At 52.4% G+C, this 24,457-nt stretch overlaps 2 protein-coding genes across 7 annotated transcripts; both read right to left on the reverse strand.

Annotated features, from left to right (window-relative positions):
- Positions 1 to 58: 58 nt before the first annotated feature.
- On the reverse strand, positions 59 to 14,513 carry CCAR2 (cell cycle and apoptosis regulator 2). Of its 4 annotated transcripts, none has more exons than XM_047856086.1 (21): positions 14,360 to 14,513; positions 13,385 to 13,479; positions 13,016 to 13,107; positions 12,496 to 12,587; positions 12,177 to 12,291; positions 11,877 to 12,006; positions 11,599 to 11,695; positions 7,505 to 7,624; positions 5,518 to 5,740; positions 5,317 to 5,430; positions 4,788 to 4,951; positions 4,164 to 4,335; positions 3,846 to 4,076; positions 3,516 to 3,737; positions 2,761 to 2,905; positions 2,559 to 2,638; positions 2,052 to 2,198; positions 1,764 to 1,875; positions 1,477 to 1,665; positions 1,120 to 1,325; positions 59 to 865 (listed from the first exon to the last, which is right to left on the reverse strand). In XM_047856086.1, exons 2-21 carry the CDS (start codon positions 13,440 to 13,442, stop codon positions 821 to 823), a joined length of 2,754 nt encoding a protein of 917 aa, XP_047712042.1. In that variant the 5' UTR covers positions 13,443 to 13,479; positions 14,360 to 14,513; the 3' UTR covers positions 59 to 820. The 4 variants fall into 4 exon arrangements, with proteins under 4 accessions (XP_047712042.1, XP_047712040.1, XP_047712041.1 ...); XM_047856084.1 differs by having other exon boundaries at positions 2,559 to 2,641; XM_047856085.1 differs by lacking the exon at positions 14,360 to 14,513 and adding an exon at positions 13,744 to 14,222 and having other exon boundaries at positions 2,559 to 2,641.
- A 990-nt stretch (positions 14,514 to 15,503) lies between these two features.
- CB1H8orf58 (chromosome B1 C8orf58 homolog) lies at positions 15,504 to 20,692 on the reverse strand. 3 transcript variants are annotated; one of them, XM_047856090.1, is made up of 7 exons: positions 20,022 to 20,692; positions 18,342 to 18,853; positions 17,821 to 17,985; positions 17,577 to 17,712; positions 17,331 to 17,443; positions 17,007 to 17,089; positions 15,504 to 16,452 (listed from the first exon to the last, which is right to left on the reverse strand). In XM_047856090.1, the coding sequence occupies exons 1-7, from the start codon at positions 20,068 to 20,070 to the stop codon at positions 16,341 to 16,343; spliced, it is 1,170 nt and encodes a 389-aa protein (XP_047712046.1). In that variant the 5' UTR covers positions 20,071 to 20,692; the 3' UTR covers positions 15,504 to 16,340. The 3 variants fall into 3 exon arrangements, with proteins under 3 accessions (XP_047712046.1, XP_047712045.1, XP_047712044.1); XM_047856089.1 differs by having other exon boundaries at positions 17,007 to 17,113; XM_047856088.1 differs by lacking the exon at positions 20,022 to 20,692 and having other exon boundaries at positions 17,007 to 17,113; positions 18,342 to 19,592.
- Positions 20,693 to 24,457: the final 3,765 nt, after the last annotated feature.

Genomic DNA, 24,457 nt, shown 5'->3' on the forward strand with positions numbered 1-24,457 from the left:
AAGAGGAAGAAGGTAAGAGCTATGGAGGACACTTAGCTTGTTTTTGACTTTGGTTTATTTAAAAAACAAAAAGCCAAAAAAAAAAAAAAAAAAAAAAAAAAAACCAACTTTATATACAAAGTCAAACTGAAACCACGGATTATGGAAAGAGGCGAGACTTCCGGGGAACAGGGAAAAAGGCTGGGCCAGAGCCAATACCACATTCTGAACACGGGGAGGTGCTGGTTTCTTCTGGCAAGTCCAGGGTGGCTGGAGCACAGTGCTCTCTGGCAGACACAGCCCGACACCAAGAGTTCGCCAGCACAGACTCCATTTCTGCGATGGCCAAGGAAGACCCTTCCCCTAGGAACCTGCTCCTGTACCTGGCAGGACTTGTGCCATCCAGAGGAAGGGCTCTTACCCCCTGCCAGAGTCCACGTCTGTTTCCTCAGTTTATTGGCATCAGACCTTATGACATACTCGAAAGCCTTTTCCTCCCCTGTCTTATTCTAAACTGGAAGAGGACAGGAGAAAAGTCAGCACAAGACTAAAGGGCCCCAGGAAAAATCCCAAGGTGGAGGGCAAAATGACATTCGAGGGGTGCAGAAGGTGTTGGATTTAGTTGTTAAGTGGAACCGGGGTTCCTCACGCATCCGTCCCACATAGCACAGACCCCACCCTGATGGCCTGAGCTCCTCTACGGAGGCTGAGCATAGGGGTCAGCCACCCCTGCCTGTGGCTCCCAGGTCCTGCTCCAGCTTCTTTCTGGAACCAAAAGGGCTCGAACGTCAGCAGGCTCCATCGCTGACCTCACGGGAGGACAGCTCCTGCACCAGGCCCCTCAGTTGTTAGGTGCCGGCTCCTCCTTCTCTACCCAGCTGTCCGCCTAGAACGAGAATCAGGACTCAGGACTCAAGAGAAAGGGCCAAGATGGGAGGACAGCAGCACTTCCTCCCGGGAGACCAGGCTGCAGCTGCTACCAACCGATTCCCCAAGAAACCAGTAGGTGGAGAAGGCGAGGCGAGGCAAAGCCCCGCAAGGGCAGGAGGACCGACGTGCTGGCTGGCTGTCACCTGTCACCCCAACCAAGCCTCCCGAATGACGAATGACCGTCGGCCGGCTCTGCCCTTAGAGGCTCACCTTTTCCACCATCCGCTGCATCTCCAGCTGCAGGGGGGTCAGGCGCCTCCGGAACTCCTGGAGCAGTCGCTGCAGCTGGTTCTTCTGCCGCTCGGCCGTCCGCGCCGTCTCCTCGGCCTCGGCCAGCCGGCTCCGCAACTCCTGCATTTCCGCCGCCAGTGTCTTGTTGGTTACTTCAGTGGCTGAGAAGCGGTTATGGCTCTCCTCTGGGGGGGAAACGACAGAAAGACCGCTGCGAAGCTAAGCACTGCCGCACAGGGCAATAGGCCCGAAGCGTAAGGAGGGACCCCTCTTAATCTCCACACCCACGGCTGCACGTCGTATGTGTGCCGGGTCCCTGCGGCTTCGGGCACTCACCCAGCTTCAGTTCCAGTGTGTGAATCTTGTTCTCCAGGTAGAGCCGTCCACTGTCCTGCTGCTCCGCGCGCTGCAACAGGTTCCCCACATTGATCAGGCTGCCGTTGTGGGACACCAGGCCTTTGTGTTCCGTGGGGGCGGCGCCTGGCTTTGCGCTTTTCCCAGAAGGAGGTAGCAGATCCAGGTTTCCTAGAAGGGGCCGAGAAAGAGATAGAAGGAAGAGTTCTCAGGAGAAAGCAGCGTGCCCCGCCCATCCTCCACAGAAGGCTACAAGCACCAGGACGCACCAAAGAGCACCTCCTCAGGAAGCCCACCGTCTGTGCCCTCCTGGCGGCTGTACTGAAGGCTCCGGTACTGGCAAATGTTCTGGGTCACCACCCTGCTGACCAGCTGTTTGGCCTGCAGAAGACATATGCCCCAGACACCCACTGATGAGAAGAAGCGAGCCCTTGCCCCCATGGTATGCAAGTGCCTAGAACTAGAGCTCTCTGAGCCACCCACAGGAGTCCAGTGTCTGCATGTAACGTTAGGGGAGGCCGTCTTGGAAAGGGCGGAGAGGATGTGAGAGAAGGCACCTGCTCTGCACTGAGCCGGAGCCCAAGGGTAAGCAGGATCCTCTCCAAGTCCCGCCGGTGCAAGTAGCCACACCAGTTGGCGTCAAAGAAGACAAAAGCAAGGAGACAGTCCAAAGGGAGCACGGCAGAGGGGTCCAGCTCCTTGGGCTGCAAGAGAAACGAGGATGGACAAGATTTACAAAGAGTTCTTTCAGCGGCTAAAGCGCCTAGGATGTAGCTGACCTAATGACACCGGGGCACCCTTCCGCCTGGAGACAGGCCCCCAGGCCACTTTTACACACAGAGGAAGTGAGTGCGCTCCTAGATCAGATACCTCACTCAGATTCACCCAGATGGAGATACTGAAGTGCCCTCGATCCTATGAACACCCCACTCCATGAGCCAAGAACCACATTCTGGTTTTTGTCAACCGGAATCAAATGGTAAAAGTTTCCCTCTCCCAGGAGTGAGTCAGAGACCTTGCTAATAAGCCTCACGGACTCTTGGGGGATGGAAGAGAGGTCTCACCATGTCCTGAAGAGAAGAGAACTCCATCTCCGATTGGTTTGAGGCAACCGACCGGACCTCAGAATCCTCCAGCTTGGCTCCTGCTGCAGAAAGCCTGAGATAAGCTTGGAGCAGGGACCACACGGGCCCAAATCCCATAGCCGTAACAGGAGAGCAGTCCAGCCACAGAGCCAGGAGGCCACTGTGTGGTGCCTGCACGTACCGAACTCCTCCTCTCCGTCGTCCCTCAGGAGCAGTAGTTCCGGATCAAGTGCCATCTCACAGAGGTCCTCAGATGCCTCACCCCGGGGTTTCTCTTCTTCCTCTCCCCCAGAAGATGGAGGTTTGGGCAAAAGCCCATCCTCCTTCTAGAAACAGACCCGGATGAGAACGGTCATCTCTAACTGCTAACAATTAGAACAGCCAACAGTTGAGCATCAACCGTGTTCAGGCACCGTTTGTACACACGTTCAGGGTTTGTACACACACTCCCATTTACTGCACTTCATTACGTGGGGTTCAGAGCACACCAGGGCGGCTCCAAGGCACCCGGAGTTTTCTTTGGGAGTCAGTCACGGTCCCATAAGAAATTATATGTGTACTTGATGGCATCAGGCAAGAAACAGACCTATGTGCTTTAGAAAGGGCTAAGAAGATGCGGCGCTCTAGTTAACCATCAAGCAGCCCAAACACCCATCCTCCCCACAGCATTAGTAACCGAGGCTTCTGTGCCACCCTCGCAGGCCAACCACGCCGCCAGGCCCGCCTCCCCTCTCCTCAGCACACCACCTCCTAGCTGCACAGCCAGGTGGGAGAGCGAGGTGCCCTGCTCCCGAGGACATGCCAGGTGGCAAGGCACACACGGGCAGCGAGAGGAGTGGTGAGAGGAGCCCCGTGAGGCCCCCCAGCAGCGCCTGGTATGGCGCAGCACTACTGTGTGCAGCCCCAGTGCCCGTGCAGGGCAGCAGAGGTACTCACCGGTGGGGCGTCTGACTCGGCAGCTGTGCCCTCACTCTGTACCTCATCCTTGGACTCCTTGGCAGCCTCTTCCTTGACTGCTTCTTCTTCCTTAGCTGCCTCCTCTTTCTCAGGTTCAGGTGGGGCCACAACCTTTTCAGGAAGGCTCAGCAGCATCTTATAAATCCTATAGCCAAAATCCCTCTGCAGCATCTCCAGAAACAGTTCAGCCAACACCATCACCTGGTAGGAGAGTCAGCAGAGGTCCCCGAGCATCAGGAAAAGGGGAATGTTCAAGCCCTGCCGTCCCAGATACCCTACTGCACAGCCCACCCAGACTCCTACACTTACTTCAAAAGAGATCCTTTCTTTTGGCCTCCGGTCCTCCACAATACTATGGAGGGACAGGTTTACACAGCCAGGGCGTGCCATGACAGCAGGTTCTAGAGGGGGTGGAGGGGCCTCTGGGAGATCGGTGTCCACTTCCTGCTGTGCGGTGGCCTCTGGGTTCTCTGCATTCTGTTTAGAGGCGTCTGCTGCTTGCTCTGATACATCAGCTGCCTGTTCCGTTGGCTCTGCTTCCTGTGACAAAAGCCAAGAGCGGTGACCACCTGGGCCCAGGGGTCAGGGCATCTACTCTGCCCCCTTATTTGTAAGGCTCAGTCTTACCACGGACACCTCTTGGGGTGGGGGAGCTGCCTCTGCAGCTTTCTGCTGGCACAGGGCCTCCCACTCTTCCAAAGTAGGCATGATGGTCCAGACGTCTGGCAGGTACACCACCACAGTCTGGAGCCGCCTCGGTGGGCCCGGCTGTAGGTACTGAAACTCAGCAAAGCGCCACCTGCTCACAGCAAAAGGAAGAAGGAAGAACTGACCCATGACCTTCACAAGCAAGTGCTTCAGTCAACACTTAATGAGCACATACTGCATACGAAGCTTTGAAAATACAAAAACAAAAGAGACCAAGTCTTCAAGAAATGGTTCATCAATGGAGAGACTTGCAAATAAGGAGACAATTACTATCCAAGGTGCTACAAGCAACAAGGACCACTAATATGGCGGAGGGATCACATCTGATGAGCCTTGGAGGGTCAGCTGGCCCTCAACACACATACACATTCCTAGTCATGCTCATGACCAAGGTGACCGTCACTGAGGGCCAGAGGGAGGAATGAGGTAGGACTAGGACACAGAAGAGAGCTAACAGGTCAGAAAGGCACAGGAATTTGACCTCCTGAACAGTCTCCCCAATACAGAGGGCCAGCCACAGACAAGCCTGGGGCAGCCACTCACCACTTTGTGCAGGTGCTCAAGTCAATGCCGGTCTGGGCTTGCGCACAGCGGATAGCGGTGCGGACTAGCACCTGCGGGTCGCCCTTGGGGTCGAGGCCATCCAGAGAGGGAGACCATTCACCCCCAACCAGCACCGCCTCTTCTTCTTTCCGGCCCAGCAAAAACTGCAAAAATGGATCCGAGATTAAAAACACAAAACAAAAACAAAAACCCAATTACCTGGATCTCCCGTGAGGCAGCCTACACCCCTGAGAGTGAAAGCAGCAGGATGTGGTGAAGAATCCCCCACACAGGGTGGGAAGCAGGGAGGGGTGGATCTCTCTACCCATGAACGTGAACCAGCCATGTAACTTTTTCTGACAAGAAGATCCTGAGCCATACGGTCCTGGTGAAGTGAGTGGTAGTGGTATTTCAGTTCTGAGACTGCTGGTTTCTACAAGTTCACGAATAGGAGCCAAGCTGCCGAAAACCTGACAGGGCCTGGACATTATCAATGACTGCATCCTGCCTCACGGACACCAGCTCTTACCTTAATCTGCTTCAAAGGATGTTCTGGTGTCTCCCTTGGCTCAGCCATGTCATCCACAAAGAGCATGCAACAACGATACAATTCCTCCAGTCCCGGGGAAGAGAGCAGCAGTACCTGTGCAGGGGCAGCGTGAAGGACACACTCGAGAGCTTTCTCAGCCTCCGACAACGGGACAAAGCGGCAGGACCTCAGCCCACTTACCTTGGAACTATAAGCGGGATCGCTGTCTGCAGGGATGGGCTCAGCACCAGTGTCTGGAGCTGGCTCCTTCTCAGAAGATACCTGGATACGGCTTGGATGATGGAGGGAAAAGGGCTGGCTCAGAGGAAAGGCTGACAGCCAGCTCAGACACACAGCCAGAAAATCTGAGGGAACCAGGAGGCTGCGGTAGCGGCGCTGGAGTTCTAAGAAGTCACAGGTGGGGCTGCAGGAAGAAAGCAAAGATCCAGACTGGGCAAGGCTAAATTATTTTTAAAAATGGAACCATATCATGAGTTTAGGCCCCACGTCAGGCTCCATGCTGACAGTGTGGAGCCTGCTTAGGATTCTCTCTCTCCCTCTCTCTGCACCTCTTCTGCTCTCTTTCAGAATAAATAAATAAACCAAAAAAATAAAAAATAAAAAATGGAACTATAAAAGACTTGGAGGGGAAAGGGCAAAATATTTTCTAACCTGGGAAAGAAGACGTCTCTGAAAAGAAAAAGATGGAGATTTGACCACTAAAATGCTTCAACTTCTAATTGCAAAATAAAGTCAAACTGGAGAAGAAAAAACAGAAAAACATTTACAATCCACGACAGCTAAGGCTCAACCGTCTTGATATGAGGAGCCCACAAATGACTAACAGAAAGTTGACAAGTCTGAGAAAACTGACATCAACAGATACTTAACAGAAAAAGAAAAGAGACTTAACAGCCTGTGAAAACATGCTCTATCTCACTTAAAATTAAAGAAATGCAAATCAGAGGATCACTTTTCACCTATGAGACTGACAAAGATCCAAACGTTTGACAAGGGTACACCGGCTGCAGCAGGAGGAAACAAGTACCTCATGCCCCACTGGCGAGAATGTAGATCGACACAGCCTCTTGGACAGAACTGGCAATATATGTCCAAGTTTAAAATCAGACCTTTGAGCCAGCTACTCCAGTTCTAGGAACTGATCTCAACAGAATACTTGTGCCTGTTCACACAGATGTTTGTAGAAGAATGTTTACTACAACAATGTTTAGGATTAAAAAGTGAAAATGGAGAACTGGCTAAAGTGTCTGTCCATTCAGTGGAGTATTGTCTAGTTGCTGAAAAGAATGCAACCCCAACCTAATAAATGTTAACATGGAAGAAATTCCGAGATGTATTAAGTGAAAAAGCAAAATACCAAACAGTACATACAAGAAGCTTCTATATACATTCAAAAAGACACATTGTGTGTGGCAAATTGTTCGCAGTCACATTTGGACTGATGTGAGGAGGCTCTACATGCAGCCCTGATGCAGGGCTGATGTAGGGACCACACTGTCTTGTGAGGCAGGTGGCTCAGCATGGAGCACAGGAGAGGTCCTGCCTGGCCCCGTGGACAGGAAGCGGTGATGCCAGGTAGAGCGGGAACAGCCCTCTTTCCCTTCCACCTTGAGCAGTAGCCAGGAGGCCACCACCCCACCTCAGCTCGGGCTTAAGTGAACTTTGCTACTGGGGCAGTGGCTGGAGCCCTGCCTCTCCACTGCTGGATGGAATCTGGAATCGCTCATCTACCTCTGTCAGTGAGTTGCTAAGTGAGATAGGTAGGCTTGCAGGCCAGAGTCCTCATACACCGTACAGCACTTGAAAAAGGATTGAGAGGTTCCCTGGAAAACGAGTCCCAGGGCTCTTACGATCTGTAGTTTCCACTTGAATTAGAACTAGTACTGGGTACTCGAATTTGAATTGGTAAGCCTTAACGATAACCTGGCAGAAGTATTTCTGGTGATCAAATCACAGAAGTTCTATCAGGGAACCCATGTAAGTGGTACTACGCTGGTCCAAATTTGAGACTTAGAAATTAAAAAACTGTCACATTAAAAAAACAAACAAAAAGGTCCAAGCACATGACCCCATATACACACAGTCTCTTGCATAGACTGTATTTCATTTACACAAGAAGCTGTTACCAGCTGTGAGCCTCAGCCCCCACCCCAGCCTTGCCACTCACCTGTCCACAGTATAGGGAGTGAGATGGACCCGGTAAGGAGGCAGGTCATGCCGTGGTTTCTTAGCACCCCAAGGCTCTCCACCAGCCCGCTGTTTGCGTTTCTTGGAGTCATAGTCATCGCTGGAAGTTGGCCCGTCACCGGAAGGAAGAAACCACACTGTTACATTAAGATTCAATACACTGGCATGACAAGGAAACAGTCTGAATCCCCAACATCAAGGAAATGGATAAAGAAGCCATGCCAACAGCCCTATGACACATAGCTATAAAGTTATTAAAATGAGTATTTAAATATTTCTAATAGCAGAAAACCACCCATGATAAGCAAAGACTAGTACAAAGTAATATGTATACAGTAGTGCCTCAACTGTGCAAAATAACCTTTTAAAAACTGAAAAGAAATAAAGTATTGGGGCACCTGGCTGGCTCAGTCCATGGAGCATATGACTCTTGATCTCAGTGTTGTAAGTTTGAGCCCCACATTGGATATAGAGATTACTTAAAAAAAAAAAAAAATCTTAAAAAAAAAAAAAGTATTAACGATGAATGCCTCTGGTAAAACTTGTAATTTTATTTTTTATATTTTCTGAACTTTAAAAATTACAGTGAACATATAATTTTTTGAAACGAGCAAAGATTTTAACTGATTTCTAACATGAGACACATATATGCTACCATGCAAAGGGTTCTATAAAGCAAGTTTTATTAAGAGACCATTCTCGTAACAAACCCTTAACAATACACGTTAAAGTCAGAAAAACACTCAAACCCTTTGGTCCAGTAATTCCACTCTTGAAAATTTATCCCAAGGAAGTTAATTCAAAAGAAAAACAGAGGTTATAAACAGTGGAAAAAATTCAAACCAAGAGTAAGAAAACCATATTCACATCCAGCAACACCTGAACTTTTATAGTAAATAAATACAATAATCAAACAGCCGTTAAAACAATCGTGAGGATTAAACTGCAATATGGAAAAAAATGTTTAATCACCTTAATCATAATGTATAAAAATAATTTGGACTCTAGGGCACCTGGGTGGCTCAGTTGGTTAAGCATCCGACTCTTGATTTCAGCTCAGGTCATATCATGGTTGCAAGACCAAGACCTGAATGGGGCTCTGCACTGACAGCATGGAGCCTGCTTGGGATTCTCTCTCTCTCTCTGTCTGCCCCGCCCCCACACTCACGCATGTGCGCTTACTCGCGCTCTCAAAAAAAATACTTAAAAGATAGTTATGTGGACTCTAAAATTAAAACTTTTTAATTTTTTAATTAGAGTCATAAAAAGTGTGTTTCTCTATAAAGACCAGAAAAGGACATAGGGAAAAAAGCAGCCGTAAATAATTTCTCTTTTCAAAATTATTTTCTAAAGGTGTTTAAGAATGGTTATTACCTTTAAAGGGAAAGAGGAAATGACTCATTTTTATACTATTTTGGCTTTATATAATAGCATGTACTACTTCATACACTTCTATGATATAATACTTATTATAGTTATCACTACGTTATGGATTCAATAAATAAAAATAGAAGAGGGGTGCCTGGGTGGTTCAGTTGGTTAAGCATCTGACTCTTGATTTTGGCTCAGGTAGTGATCTCATGGTTGTGAGATCTGGTTCCTGCTTAAGATTCTCTTTCTTCTGCCCCTCCCCACCTCTAAAAAAAAGTAGAAGAGAAAAACCTTTAGACCATTAAAAAAAATGCCAGTTTGATGAGGGGAAAACAAACTCCTGTGTCTCTAGAGAAGTAAAATCAACTGTCAGGTCTTCCTGCCCAGGTAACTGGGCTGCCTGCAGTCTATTTGCCAGAAGGCCTCTGCTCTTCCCCTCAGACCTGTCTGCATTGTTTCCCTTGTCATTACGGCCCTGAGCATCTAAGTTCATTACATTTAACACAGAGGGTTTTTTTTCTTTTCTCTATCTGCCTGGCTCATTTCCCTGCTCATTAGCATCTCCATCCAAAAGCTGCCTTCTAATCTCGCCTTTACAGAATGTCAGCTTCCACATTTCTAACACAGTAATTCTGACAGCTCTCTCCAGCTCACCCATGACTGGAGTGAACTCTTTGGGAAATGCTGTCCACCCCTAGTGAAACCGGACGTCCCACTGAATCCTGGAATCAATGGCCAGTTTTCTCTCCTGACTGTGAATCGTCAGGAACACATTGGAAAGCAGTACCAGTGAGAGACATCTCTGTAACCTCAGCAGGATACTGAGATGGCATATCCCGCTGGACACACCTGTCCAAAAAACCTCAGTAGTTCAGTACTGGCAGTCCAACGGAGACACTGTTACCTCCATCCCAGAACCTGAAATTTAAAATAAAACTTGGCTTCCAGCCAAAATGCTAACACAGCCTGACTCCTTTGTAAACTGCTGTCGTCCCAGAGTGACCGAACTCCTACTGCCCCCTTTCCTACTTTGCAAATTCTCTGCACTGACTAATGGTGTATCTCCCTGCCAGTGGTAATGTCTCCTTTCTCTAGAAACCATAACACAGAAGCATTATGGCAAAAGTAATACCAACAGGCCTTACACAGGGCTTAGCATGTCCAGGACAATCAAATGCATATGACTGTACAGAAAGACTGAATTTGAACCTAAAGCAAAAAGTCAACAGCAGCCATTGATTTCCACCCAAGCTACATTATCCCTGAGGGCACTTGCTGGGATTTGGTAATAAAGCCTTTAATAAACTCACAGAATGTGACAGGTAGAAACTCCTTGGAAACTGAAGACCAGGAAAATGCACAGGGACAAGGAAGGGGTGCAGGTGTATGCAAAATATATACCAGTCACTTGAGAACAGGACAAAGTGTTTCATGTAGTGGGGACATGGTGGAGAACTATCCTAGATCTACGAGAGAACCATCCTCCTAGTTAGAAATCATAATGACCTAGCCCAAGGGAACCACCACTAGCTTCAGCAGACTATGCCCTCTGCCTAAACTTTTTCCCTGAGTTATTCCATGCTCCTTTTAAGAGTTCACATTGGAGTTCATTCTCAGCCCTCATCATGTAATAATCTACTGGCATCTGGAGATCTTCCTCATCAGTAGAGTTCTCACTTCAAAAAAGAACCTGAATATGAGAGACCTTTCTGGAGTGACGGAAATGTTTTATATCTTAACTGGGGTGAGGGTTACATGGGATTCCCCATTTGTCAAAACTGGATGAGATTTGTGCATTCCAACCTATATAATATTTGCCATAAAACATTTTTTTAATTAAAAAAAGGTAGAAGGCAAGGAATAGATGGACGTACAGATGAAAAAGAATGGAAAATATTGATACTTGTTGAGGCTGGATGGTGGGTATATGAGGGTTCATCAACTTTTTGTTTGTTTTACCTATATTTACAATTTTCCATAATAAAAAATTAAAATGAGGACCAACAGAAGAACTAAAACCAGTCTTAAGCAAACCAGTCCAGAGCTTAACTCTTAAGGATAAAAGCGAAACCTTTTAGAGAGAGAGTAAGGTGGGATAAGGACACAGGAGCTAAAGGGAATAGGCAGCATGCTCTCGAGGTCCCTGTAGCTCACGGATGACAGAAGATGGCCTAGGACACCTCCAAAGTCCCAGAGTCACTATGCCGGCTGCAGAGGGGCCATGAATCTATCTGCATGTTCAAGGCACAGGCCTGGGCTTGAGGGCAGAGTGCGACATACACATTTACATTCTAACACTACACTGATGTGTAGCATATATAAACAAACACGTTTTATATCAGCAAATAAAACCTACACTACAATGTTATGTTTTTTGGACAATTATCATTTTCTTGATAGTTTTGATTTTTTGACACCTCAATCTTAAGGACTAAAAATAAAAGAGAAAATTATGTATTTTAAAAATTCAATATGGTATTTTGAAAGCTGAACTACATCAAATCCCTGCTTGCTGAACCAGTTTATATAGTTCTAATATTTGCATATACATCTCAATGCATCAGCCTGTTTCAGGGTAAAGGGCCTAGCTAGAAAGAGAAATCTAGCTGCAGAAAGAGAATGTTAGCGTCAACAGGTGGCAGAGAAAGGGACACTGTTCCTAGGGGCAAATAAAATATCTTCCCTGCTTAATCATTCTCTTACCTTCGGCCCTGATCCAATCGTCCATGAGGGCCCCGAGCAGGAAATCTGTTCAGGTGGCTCAGATGAAGTGTGTGGGATGTTTGGAAGAGACTCAGAGCTGCAGAGAGGAAATGGTTGGTGACTCAAAAACCCTAAATATCTGCCCAACTTCCCTGTCCCTTTCTTCCAGTGACAGAAGTACCCACTTCCATTCTGAGAGCAAACCTGAGAATTACAGGCCCATTCAACCAGAGTACCCTATAAAGGCAAATCCCAACATCCACGCCACTGGTACGCACGCTTCTGAGGAAAGAGCGGGGGAATCCGGTGAGGCTGGAAGATCAGCTGGGGCTGAGCTCCCAGAATCCCTTGCTTCTGGCCCAGGGCTGCCACATGTAGAAGGGGAGGTGCTGGGGATTTCAGCAGGGGCTGCAGAACAATAACCAGGAAAGTCAGGGCATCCCATGGTTGATCTGCTCACCACCTTGGAAAGATGCAGCCCCACCTCTTGACAAAAGTAAGGTTCTCGCCCAGCTTTCAGGGCACAGGGGCTTCCCTCCCTCCCCTTTCCAACGCACATGCCGAGGAAAGATGGATACCTGGTTGGAGAGCGTTTGCACCTTGACAGCATTCCAGGGCACTGCCTGGCCTGGGTTGTATGCAGCCTTCACCAGCACCTTCTCACCCAGCTGGGGCAGCCGGCCCTTCACCACACTGCCAGCACACAAGCCAGGAGACCCAGTCAGGAGAGAGACCCTGGCCAAGCCACCTTGACTGCCCCTATGAGGCCCTTCCCATCAAGATTTCTCACACCTTGCATAAAAACAGCAAAGCAATGGCTTCAGAGGGGTCCCACCAGCATGGTGACAGAACTAAACTGAATAAGCATTTCCAGAAGGGGACTAACCTCAAGCCTACCTTAGCTGAAAAAAGACCTCTTCATCCACCACCCCAAAGTAGTCATGCAAGCTGGTAACAATGCCAGTGAAGACCCGCTGCTTCTCCCCACCCTGTAAGAGAATAGTGCAGTTTGAAAGTCATAGAGAGCATCTGTCCACACTCTGCCATTAGCATCTCCTCTCCAGCCAAACCGCACCGGGCTCAGCAGAGTATTGCATCAAGGTTCACATGAAGGAGGCACGCATGTGCAATAGTTATAATCTACTGTGGAGGAATGGGGGGAGATCACGCTGATTCTAAGGTCACCAGCTGCTTCTAGGATTTCCAGTTTTCTAATTCCCAGAAGCAGCCTAAAGATCTCCCTAGAGCCAGGACTTCGGACTCCCCAGTCAGAGGTGTCTAGTCACCTCCATCCTGGCTCAGGCCGGGAGTGTCAGGAAGGATGAACATAGCAATGCAAGAATGAAAGCACCAGGCACCCATGCATGCTGTGGTAGTCTTGAGTGTTGGAACTCACTAGAAAAAATGCCCAACCTACCTGAAGGTGCCTGGCATTTTGGGACAGGTCTGTGGCCACAGGAGGAGTGAGCAAACCAGGAGGAGGACCCAGAAGAGATGTTGAAGCTGCGCCTATGTGGACAGAGAAGCAACCTCCAGGAAGTGCGCCTACCATTTTGAGCACTGGAGTCAGCTCAAAGATACGGGAGGCCCAAAGAGCAAAGTGGCTCTAACCAACTCCTCCACAGGGTTTCACTGGCCACCAAGAGCTCATCTCCTAGTTTCCTATGAAACGCTGGCAACCAATCACACTCCACCAAGGAAACCCCAAAAGCCACATTTTAAAAGACTATCTCCAAAGCACGAACTACTACCCAGTTTGAAGCCGAGCAGGAATAAAGGTGATCACCTGAGAAGTTGCGTCCCCCTGGAAGCGGGTTGATCCGCTGGCGCTTAAACTGGGACATTGGGAATGCTGTCCTCTTTCAGAGTCTTAGAAAAAACCTTTAATTGAAAAAGCAGTGTTAACAGCTTAGAGGGAAATTTTCCACCGAGCCCTCCCCCCGCCCCCCACAAAAGTAACTGAGATCTTAATAAAGGTGAGGTGGGTACTGAAAATGAATGGAGATGGAGAGAACATAAAGAGGGGCAGGAAATGAAAAAATTACATTGTTCCAGTTTGCCTTCACAATAACTTAGTGGTGGGTGATACTGTCAAGCTATCTGAAAGAAAAGGAAACTGAAGCTCAAAGAGATTAAGAGACTTGCCCAGGGCCACACAGAACCAGTTGGTGACAAAACTGAGACTCGCACTCAGGTCGCCAACAACTTAACGCTCCTCTCACTATGCCACACCACCCGCAGATGCTTGGGTAGAGTCGGGGGGATTGGAAAGAGCCCCAGTGACATTCATTCATTCAAATATATCCGCCAAAATGCTCCACGCAAGGCCCGGAAAAATGGAGGAGGCTGGTGCTGGAGAGAAGGTGTGGGCCCTCTCCCCGGAAGCCCGGCCCGTTGTTCCCCGTACGGGCTGGTAGGAAGGTAGCCCTGTGGCTCGGCCGAACGCGAATCCGGCAGCGCGCCCGCCAGCGCTCCTGCTCCCGTGCTCCCTGGGCCTCCGCTCCCGCCTCAGCAGCCGCCGGCACCGGGCCTCCCGGGCCGGGCCGCGGCGGGGCCACCGTGGGAGGACGAAGGCGCGCGGTTTCTCCTCCTCCCGCCCGCCCCCAGGGCCGAGGCCGTTGCCAGGGAGACGGGACTTGCAGTCCGAAGGGGGGCTCGGCCCCTTCCGCGCCCCGTGCATCTTTGCTGCCCGGCCCTCGCAGCCCCTCGGCCGGGGGAGGGGCGAAGGGGCAGAGGGGCGGCGGGGGCCCCCCCAACCCACCTGCGGGCCAGGGCCGCGACACCGGGGGGACAAAGACACCCGGAACCACCACAGCCGCTGCTGCCGCCACCACCGGAAGCGCCTCTCCGGAAGCGCGACCACTGGTCGGAAGCTACCACTCTCCCGGATATGGTCCCTCCCTCCTCTCCACCGACTTCTCCCTTCCCCCACGCCGGCCTGCCATCCCGCTCCAACTGTGGAACGGAACTGCACCTTCCCCGATCGGATGCGCGTGAGGAAGCCTGGCCTCCGCGGTGTCCTCGCTTTAGTGTCCCATTAGAAAAGCAGGCTTTAGAGCATTGGTTCCTTGTCCAAAGACAGCAGGAGCTGGACCCCCAAGTGGAAGAGAGCACCTACCACCCCACATCTGGCCTCATTCTGGCAGACCCCAGGGCTGCAGCCGCAAGAGAACCAGCCCCTCCTGAGTAAACGAGGAGAGTGCCTGATCAGTGTCATTTCTAGGAGACGCCAGGTTTAAGCCAGTGACCTTATCCCTAGCCCTGTCCATTGATAACACACACACACACACACACACACACCCACACACACACACACACACACACACCCTCCTCTCCTGCCCTCTGAATATCTACAGGAGACTAAACTTTTGCCCTTTCTCAATTAGCAAACATATAGGAACCTGCCAGACTGTAGTAAATAAACTACCACAACATTTTGGTAGACATAATGTTCTCAGAAAGATTTCCTTTAGGAGTGCGTGGGTGTCTCAGTTAAGCATCCGACTCTTGATCAGGTCATGGTTTCATGGTTTGTGGGCTGGAGCCCCACATCAGGCTCTGCTTGGGATTCTCTCCTCTCTCTCTTTCTCTGCCCCTCACCCTGCGTGCACGTGCACTCTTGCACTCTCTCAGAGAGTTTCTTTAAAAAAAAAAAAAAAAAGGAAATATTTCCTTTAGTCCTCCCAAGGCTGGAAGATTAGGTCAGGAATTAGTGCCCTAATTCCCAGGAAACCTGAGACTTCAGTAAAGTGACCTGCTCTAAGTCTTGCTGCTAATCACTGGCCATTTTAGTCTCCATTAGCAACCCCAGTCCTCCCTTATCCTCTGGCCTTCCCATCATCCCTCCAGCTTGGCCTTCTTCCAACACCCATACCCTCCCCCTTCCTGTTCACAAAGCACTCTGAGACAGTTTCATCTCGTTTTATCTTCATTAATAAGACTGTGAGGTAGGTAGGGCAGGTATCATTAGACCATTTGGGAGATTAAGTAGGAAGCTATGAGTCTAGAGTCAAAAGCTAGAATGAGTCTCTGGTTTCAACTCTGATGTGTTAAGGTTATTAGGGACCAAAGCAGCTAAAGGCAGACCTTGAAGATTACTCTGCTATTCTCCATGTTGTCCCTGACCTTTCTATTCCAGGTTCAGTCTTCAGGGACTCTGCTCCACAGGCAAGACTCAATGCAGAGGAACCCAAGATAGCACCCTTCTCTGTCTTAGGGCTGCCCACGAGGGTGTGAGGAGGAAAGCAAGATTCCAAATCAGTAACTGCCCACTGAGGAATGAAGGTGGCCATCCTTTACCTCACCCAGACCAACCCTTTGAATGCATGATTCAGAAGACATGGTTGGATCCAGCCAGTTCACAACAGTGACAGACTTGCAGAGATACACGTATCACTTTGCATAAATACACATCTGCGACATGCTAGGCCCCAATAGATCACCAGGCCAAACATGCTCCATGGACTCCTGATAAATAAGTTAGTTCACATTGTCTAGGCCCAGGGATTTCTGGCAACCAGCAAGGCGCCCAGGGGCTGCCACACCCTGGGGCCACTCAGGGAACCAGGGCTCCTCTGCCAGGCTGCCCAGAGGAGAAAGGTCCAGCCTTCTCCTCAGAGAGAAGGGTGAGCATCAGCAGCTTTTCCTGGCAGTGCCCAGAAACAGTAACAGGGCAAAGGGCGAGGAAGACGACTGCACTGCACACCCCTCCACCCAAGGTCATGTCCCTGCGCCAGGAATTCTCAGCATACAGAAAGGTTTTTGGCTCGTTGCTTCTTAACCACAAATGATGGCATAAAGGTCTTCCGGAGGGGCTGGAATGGAGGTCTTTCAGGGACACCCCTTGACTCAATCCTGTGAAAAAGGAAAGGAAGCATTAGGCTAGGAGGAGGAAACAAGGTAACAATGGCCCCAGAGTTGATGGAGCATTGCTTATCTGCCGTGGGGAGCCTGGGGATGTTGACGTAGTGCTTCTTATCGCCACAGAATTATTCAGCATTATCCCCCATCATCTCCTGTGGGATCCTCTGTGTCCCAACCTTGCTCTCCCAGCAAATCCGGGAGGTGGCCTAAGGTTCAGCTGTGAGGGGTGAAGGCTTTTGCTGGGCTTGCATGAGGGAGACTCCCCATATGCTGGTCCTGGCTCTGTCACTGCCTTGCATGCATGTAGATTCAGAAAGCGACTTCCTTCCCCAGCCCAGTCCCCATCCTCTTCATCTGTAAATGGGACACTTTAACTACTTTGTTTCTTCCACCACCCTCGCCAAGACTATCTACACCTCTCAGATTTCAAAGGGACAAAAAAAAAAAAAAAACAAAAAAAACCCACAATTGGCACTACAGTCTCAGCTTCTGGCTTCATCAGGCTCCTTCCTTTGCCCTAACCTGGGCTGGGCCGCAGGACTCACCTTGGGGCAGGCCCATCAGGAGGGGCAGAGGACTCAGAGTGTTTCGAGCTTCTCCAACGGATCCGGTTGAGCAGGACCTTGACCTTGTTCCAGTGGGAGAGATCCCGCTGAGCAGAGCGTGAGGGGATCACCACAGAGTTCCTCCCCACAACATACCCCTGCCTGAGCTCCCAGAGATAGCAGTCGCCACAGCCAGGACTGCTCCAATCAGGAATTCTGTCATTTTCCCAGAGTTTCTGGCCTTCAGGGTATCTACAAACCCAACCACCCCCTACCCCCGACTCCATCCTGTATCACCTGCCTCCACACATACCCATCACCTACCTTGTGTCCCTGGGAGGATGGAAAGATATGAGCTGGCTCTGCTGAAGCCTCTAAAAGCCTGGGAGGGTTGGCACCGGGAACCCCTACCTTTAGGGGTGAAGCTGTGTTGGCCCCTTCAGAAAGAAAATCCCATTACCCAGGACCAGAAACAGGAAGCCACCCATCAAAACCAGGACTGAGGAGGTCCGCCCGGGGTGGGGGGCCCTGGGTTGGCAAGACACACAGGGAAACAAAATGGCAGCTCACCTGTCTCCTGGGTCTGGCTGAGCAGTTCCTGTACCTCACCGCCTGGGGCACAAGAAGGTGGAGGCGAAGGGTCCAGGGCTGGTGGCAGTGGCCGCTGCTGCTGCTCCCCCCACTCCCCCTCCACCGCTTCAGGATCCTGTGCACAGGAGAGACGGGTACTCAAGACCTGACTAGATGGCTGAGTCTGTTCTGAAGGCAGCCCTGGTTGCAGAGCTCCCAGCCCTCCTCTGCCTCCCCCACTCACCTGCCCGACCTGCAGCTCGCTCGCCCCTGGGGGCCTCTGGGTCTGCAGCTGCAAGTAGAGCTGCTGGAGCCTTGCCATTTGCTCCAGCACTAGGCACAGGTGTTCCAGATAGCGGAGACCCTGCCCTGGGAGACAGGCCCAGGCCTTAGGCCCCAGGCCCCCCACCTGTGGGACAGAGTGAGGTAAGGAAGACTTCTGAACTCAACCAGACTCCCATCCTAGGCAGTCAGCAGATGGGAACAGAGGGGCCAGGGAGAGGAGGCACACACCCCTAGCTGGCTTCCCAGTGCCCGGCCAGGCATACTGCCAGGCCGTCCCCCATACTGCTCACCTCCACACAGCTGGGAGTGGGCTGAGGCAACAAGCCGAGACACAACCCATCAATTAGAGGCAAGGAATGCCCCACCCCAAGAGAGCTCCAAGGAGAAGTCAGGGAGGACCCACCAGCCAGCAACCCACCCCTCCATGTAAAAAGACCGTTTCCACTGCACTCTTCACCCAGCCTGAGAGTTGACACTCACCACCTCTGCTCCTTCCAGACCTGCCTCTAGGTCAGTTTCTGCCTCAGTGGCCTCCTGTTCCCCTGCTCCAAAAGGGGGCATTTCACATTCAGGCTTGATAGGTGGCTTCAGGGAGTAGTGGTGTTGTGACATGCCGACAGGTGAAGTCGGGAGCTGGCAGGACCGCTCCAGCACCTGCTCCAGCTTACGGTTGGCCAGGAGCCGGCTCAGGTGGGCAGGAGGCTCCATGGCAGCAAGGGCCGGGGTATCAGGGCTCCCTGTGGGCTCAAAGTCCAGAGAGTCCTGAGGAAGACCTGGTGAGGTGGCCAGGGGGCTGTCCCCAACCACCATCTCCACTCCAGAGTCCCGAGAAGCCAGTTTGAGAAGTGGCTCCTGCCTCCTGACACCTCTCAGCTGGCCATCCCCTTTCCAGGAGTCCAGGGAGCAACCTTGAACAGCGTCCGGGATCCTTCGGTAGGTGCTGCTGACTCCAGGTACTACACAGCTGCGTGCCAGGTCCTCGCCAACCCCATCTGCAAGGACAGTGAGTATCAGGCTGGGCAGGCTGCCCTGAACGCCCCCAGCATTCCTGGAAGCTGGCAAAATTCCCAGGGGAGGAGTGTCCTGGGCCAGAGGTGAAGGGAGGGGCCAGGACTGGACAGCCACAGCCCCGCCCAGATATCTCCCCATCCCTGGCTGGAGAAGGTAGGACAAGATCCCTTCACAAATAGTCTTTGTTGAGGATCACAGACCCAGGATATGGGCAAAGCCTTGCAGGTCCTATTTATCAACTCCTTATATGGCCACCCTCCTTTGAGGGAGTAGCTGCTTTCTTCTGGGGAGCCCTTGTGCTCTGGAGCCTAGGGTCAGCCTAAGACCTCCAGGTCATGAATGGGGAGCCCCAGTCTCTTCAACTGCTCCCCACCGGGCAGCATGGCTACGACCTCCACCCCCACCCTCCAGCTTTCAGAGAGACGGGAAAGGGCACAAAGCAGGAAGCCTGGGGTCCAAACTAGCATCAGGATGCAAGATGAAGTCTCTCCTGGAGCTCCTGGGGGAGAGTAATAAAATAACAACAGCTATAACCATTGCGGGCTTCTGTTCTTTTAAATGGGAAATAGTGAAGATTTTGCGGAGAGTTGGGGGGAAAAAAACACACCCAACTGGAATTAGGAGGGGGTAGGAGGAGTAGCAGCGGCAGGGGTTACCCACGCGCTGGGTCCCCAACTGTAATAATGATGCACAAACTACAGCTGGAGAGGATGGAGGGCCGCCCACGTCTCACCGCCGGCCACGCAGGAGAGCTGGGTGCCAGGCCAGGCCCCTCTGGCCAAGGAGGTCAGCCAGGAAGTCTACCTCGGGAACGGGTCCGCCGCCGCCGCTGGCGGGGGGGGGGGGGGGGGGGGCTTTCGGACCTGCCGGCCGGGGCAAGGGCTGGGCGGAGAAGGATCCAGATGGGGAATTAGAAGGAAGTGGAGCCCGAAGGGAGTGGGATGGAAAGTGGTGGCTGACTTAACGCCCAAACCCAGAGAGTCTCCAGAGTGCGAGGAGCCATCACTCAGCCCGTCCGAAGGGAGGCGGCGAGGACGGGCGCCTGCGGCGGGGTGTCTGGGCTGGGGCAGGGGACACAGACCGGGGCCCGGGCGCGGGAGTCGGCTCCAGGGCAGGAGGCCCCGGCCGGCCTGGGGGTGGGCGACTCACCCCGGCCGCCGAGCGGCTCCACGGCGAAGACGCGCCGCCGGCCCAGCATGGCCCAGTTCCCGGCCCCGACGCGGCGCCCCGGCCGCGGCCGCTGCAGCCGCCCCGCGATCCCGGCCCACGTCCCCCAGCCGCTGTCGGGCGGGCGGCTTCGCACGCGCGTCCGGCCCCGGCTGGGCGCGGCCCCCGGACACTCCCCGCGGGGGCGAGGGGAAGGGGCGGGCAGGGGGGAGGGGCGCGCAGGTGTGCGGGCGGCTGGGGGTGGGCGCGCCGAGTGGGGCCGTGGGGGGTAGGGGCGGGGGCTGGGAGCCGGGTAGCGCGGAGCGCGCGGGGGAGCCGGGAAAAGGCCTGGGTCCCCGGTCCTTCGGGCCCCGGGCAGTCCCACGCTCCCGCCCCTGGCCGGGGAACGGAAGCCCCCGCCTGGGGACGCTGTCTGGCTCGAGGTGCGGGGTTACCGGGCACCCCCCCACCCGCGGTTCACACGCTGGTCTGTCTTCCTGCCGCCGAAACGAAGCTGGGAATGGGGGTGGAGGGTCGGTAGGGACTGGACAGCCGCGCGGAAGGAAATGGAGTCCCACGTGCTGGCTGCACGCTTGTCCCTGCACTCCCTGCTGTGTGCCTGGGGCACGTCACTCAGCCACTCGGAAACCTGACGCGATAGAAGGGGGAAATGATTCCTGTCCACGTGGAAATCCTTTCCAACAACTGCAGAGCGCCTTGTTACTAGATCTGATCCCCTCCTCGTCCCGTACCTCTCCCGCACCCGAGCACCCTAAAGCTGGGGCCTGGGGGGGCGGGGGGACTTCACGATCTAGGAAAGTGAGCCAGGCGAACAGGGAAGCAGCCTGAAGGCGATGGAAGTGTGAATACTTCCCTGTCCCCCAACCCCAACCCTCTTTTGGCCCTTGGGATTCCACCAGTCCCCACCCTTAAAGGGTCCCAGCCTGCTTTCAAGCTGGTAGCCTAGGGAGCTGCCGAAGGTGACACAGCCTGGTGACCAGAGGGCTGCTGGCCTCTAAGAAAACCTCATCCTCCTGAGGAAGGGGACAGGGCTGGAAAAATCCCAGCAGGACCCAAATCCCCTGGAGGCAGATAAAGAGACTGGTGGACGTGCAAACTTGCACCTGAGCCTCTGGGGGAGGGGCTGGAACCAGAGCCCTTGGGAGGAAGCAGCTGTTAACTGGGAGGGAGAAAACAGTCTGCCCACCCCTTCTGCTCCATGCTCCTTCATACCCTTCCTCAAATACCTTACACAGGAACCTTTGCCAGAGAGCCACAAACTGTAAGGTTCCGACTGTAGAAGATGGGGAAACTGAGGCCTATAACCAGGTCTGAGAAAGAATGAGAGCCAAGTGCCTGAATTACCTGACATCTCTTAACACCTTTTCAGGCCAAGCCCTTCTCTGCTAGCCACAGGTCGTCTGGGTGGCCTCCTCCTAACCCTGTCTTCCTAGACAGCACCCCCACCCCATTCCTCTTTCCCAGATACAGACAGGGAAATGAACGCAGGGCCTGGCAGGAACTGCTTCATGCAGGTCCCACAGGATGTGTGGCACCAAACCCCGCAGGCAGTGTCATACCCCACCCCAGCCCTCCCTGGGTCGGGGAGTTGGAGGGCTGGCCTATCAGGTGGCTTCCTTCCTCCAAAGTGAGAGGGTAGGGAGGGAAAGGGAGGGAACCTTTGTCGGATCTCGCCCTGAATTTGGAGAATGTGGGGCTAGATTCCAAGCGGTCTCCCTGGTGACTCTGGGGCAAGAATGCATCTGGAACAGGAAGCCCAGCCAGCAGGAATGTGGTGTCTCAGCACAAGGCTTTGTGTGGGCTCAAAAGAACCCCCACCCCCACAACACACACCCAAGCATACTCCCTTCCGGGTGGTGGGCTCCTGCACTGCCTGACCCCCATGTAGATGTGCCTGAGCCCTCATCGTGCTGGGGATCCCTCGCTGGGGGCCACACCCTTCCCTCCCATCTGCCTTCTGCGGCCCTGACTGGAGCAGCCGTGTGCCCAGAGCACAGCCACACCCTCGCTGCCCACCTGATGGGTGAGCAGCTGCCCTGAGTTCCTGAGATGCATGGTGGCTGAGCAGAGTCATTCCCTAGGCTGAGGCCAGGGATGCCCAGCTGCCCCTCCACCTCCATGGGGAAGTCCCAGCTTCAGGAAGCACATTTCCTGCAAGCTCAGCACTGAGCTATGCCCTGTGGGAGGAAGGGCAAAGCCAAGAAGGCAGAGGGCAGCTCCTGCCAGAGCAGAGATGGCTGGGAGCCATGGTGACCTCCCTGTGGCCTGGAAGGCAGCCTCTGGTGATGGAGGGGCAAGAGCCCCCACCCCACACCAGAAATTCAGAATTCAGACTCCAGGTTCCTTCCCCAGCATGCACATCCCCTTACCAAGTAGGAGTCCTCGGACCAGTCACTTTCCTCCCTGTCCACAGTTTCTTCATTTACAGAACAAGGAATACCTACCTCTGTAGGTGGGTGATTAAAGCACTCAAAAAGTTCGTGCTGTTAGAATTATCTACCTTTGTGGGGCGCCTGGGTGTCTCAGTCAGTTAAGCATCCAACTTCAGCTCAGGTCATGATCTCACAGCTCGTGAGTTCGAGCTCTGAGTTGGGCTCTGTGCTGACAGCTGGGAGCCTGGAGCCTGCTTCGGATTCTGTGTCTTCTTCTCTCTCTGCCCCTCTCCCACTCACGCTCTCTCTCTCTTTCAAAAATAAATAAACATGAAAAAATTATTTAAAAAAAAAGAATTATCTACCTTTGTAACTTAGGAATGTCACCTTCCCATCTCTAACTGAAGGTGGCTATCTTAGATGCTCTCCCTGGGAACCTCTAACTTGAATCTGTCATCATTTCTGAGGTTATTCCCCAAAATGCCAAAAAAAAAAAAAAGTAGAGAGTACAGTACTGGATAAATTGCAGTCATATAATTAGGTGGTCTCTCAGGGAGCCCAGGGGGTTCAGTCAGTTGAGCATCCGACTTTAGTTCAGGTTATGATCTCACAGTTTATGAGTTCCAGCCCCGCATCAGGCTCGCTGCTGTCAAGACAGAACCCACTCTGTCCCCCTCTCTCTGCCCCTCCCCCACCTGCACTCTCTTTCTCTCTCAAAAATAAAGGTTAAAAAAATTAGGTGATGTCTCCGCCCCCCAACACTGGGACACAGGGGGTGGGTGCTCACAGCTGGCTTGGGGTGGGGTTGAGGGCAGGGGTAAAAGATCAAAGACAGACCCCAACCTTCTTTGACAAATGGGTTTGACTAATAACTCCCATCTCCCAAAGAAGTTTGCCCCCAAGCTCGAGCTGGCTGTGTAGCGGCAAAGCACTCTGAAACCCTCCGACCCCTGGGAGGAGAGCTGCCTGCCACAACTAAAGAGGTGGATTTCAGCCTGAACCCGTCCAGCCTTCGAAAGGCATTCAACAACTCCCAGGCATACCCATTTCACAAGGGTCTTCATTCCCTACTTCTTCTCCTCTACTCCTCAGAACACCGCTGGCCCTCCATGTTCATATTCCAACCCACCCTTTCCAACCTGTCACTTCCCTGCTTAAAATTTTCAAAATGTTCCCTGAGCCTCAAGGTGAAGTCAAACCATTTCTTCTGGCATTCAAGGCTCCCATCTCCCTTTCCAGTCTTCTCTTGGTACCTCCTTCAGCCGCTGCCCTAAACTGAGCATTCCACCTGCACTCACCCCTGGCAGTGGACGTTTGTCTCCTCCACCTGCCCAAGTCCTGTTCGTCCTTACACACAGATGGTCTCTGCTCTGTACTCACAGGGCATAGGGCATGCCTGAATGTGCCACATCCGCTCTTAGCACTCATTGCCATGTAGTATTATTTCATTCATGCCAGCTCAGTGGCTGCCACTTGACTATTACCTTCAGGAGTAGATTTCTGTATTCTCACTGTGCCAGGACCCAAGTGTTTCCAGAGGGGTGAATTCCCCTTTTGCAGGCATTCTCCCCGGCCATGGGCTACATCTGACACTAGGTGGCATCAAGGAGACTATCCCATTGCCGACCAAAGTTCTGGCCCCACCCACTCCTGAACCACAGAAAGCCTTGATCTTTTCTATGAAAATAAAGGCAGCCATCCAGGCAAAAGGTGAGACAGTTAAATCAAGGTGTAAATTATATCAACAGGTGCCTGAGGAGCCAACACCAACAGTCCACCGAGATTCCTTCCCAAAAGAACCAGACAGCACAAACACCCTCTGGAGCCCAGCTTTGACCTTTTCTGTGAAAATAAAGCTGAGGCTATGGCCCATTCCTCAGGCTAACTGGGGAACAGGGTGGGTCTGGAGCACTCATGCACCTTTCTGAAATGTCTCTGAGATTAGGACTGGGGGTGGTGGGTGAATCAAGCCTAAAATCTGGTAGGGGACCACTGCCCCCTGTGTCAACTCAAACATACCTGAGGGCAGGCACACCTAACACTAGT

Source organism: Prionailurus viverrinus, chromosome B1 (assembly GCF_022837055.1).
Source record: "Prionailurus viverrinus isolate Anna chromosome B1, UM_Priviv_1.0, whole genome shotgun sequence".
Lineage (NCBI taxonomy): Eukaryota > Metazoa > Chordata > Mammalia > Carnivora > Felidae > Prionailurus > Prionailurus viverrinus.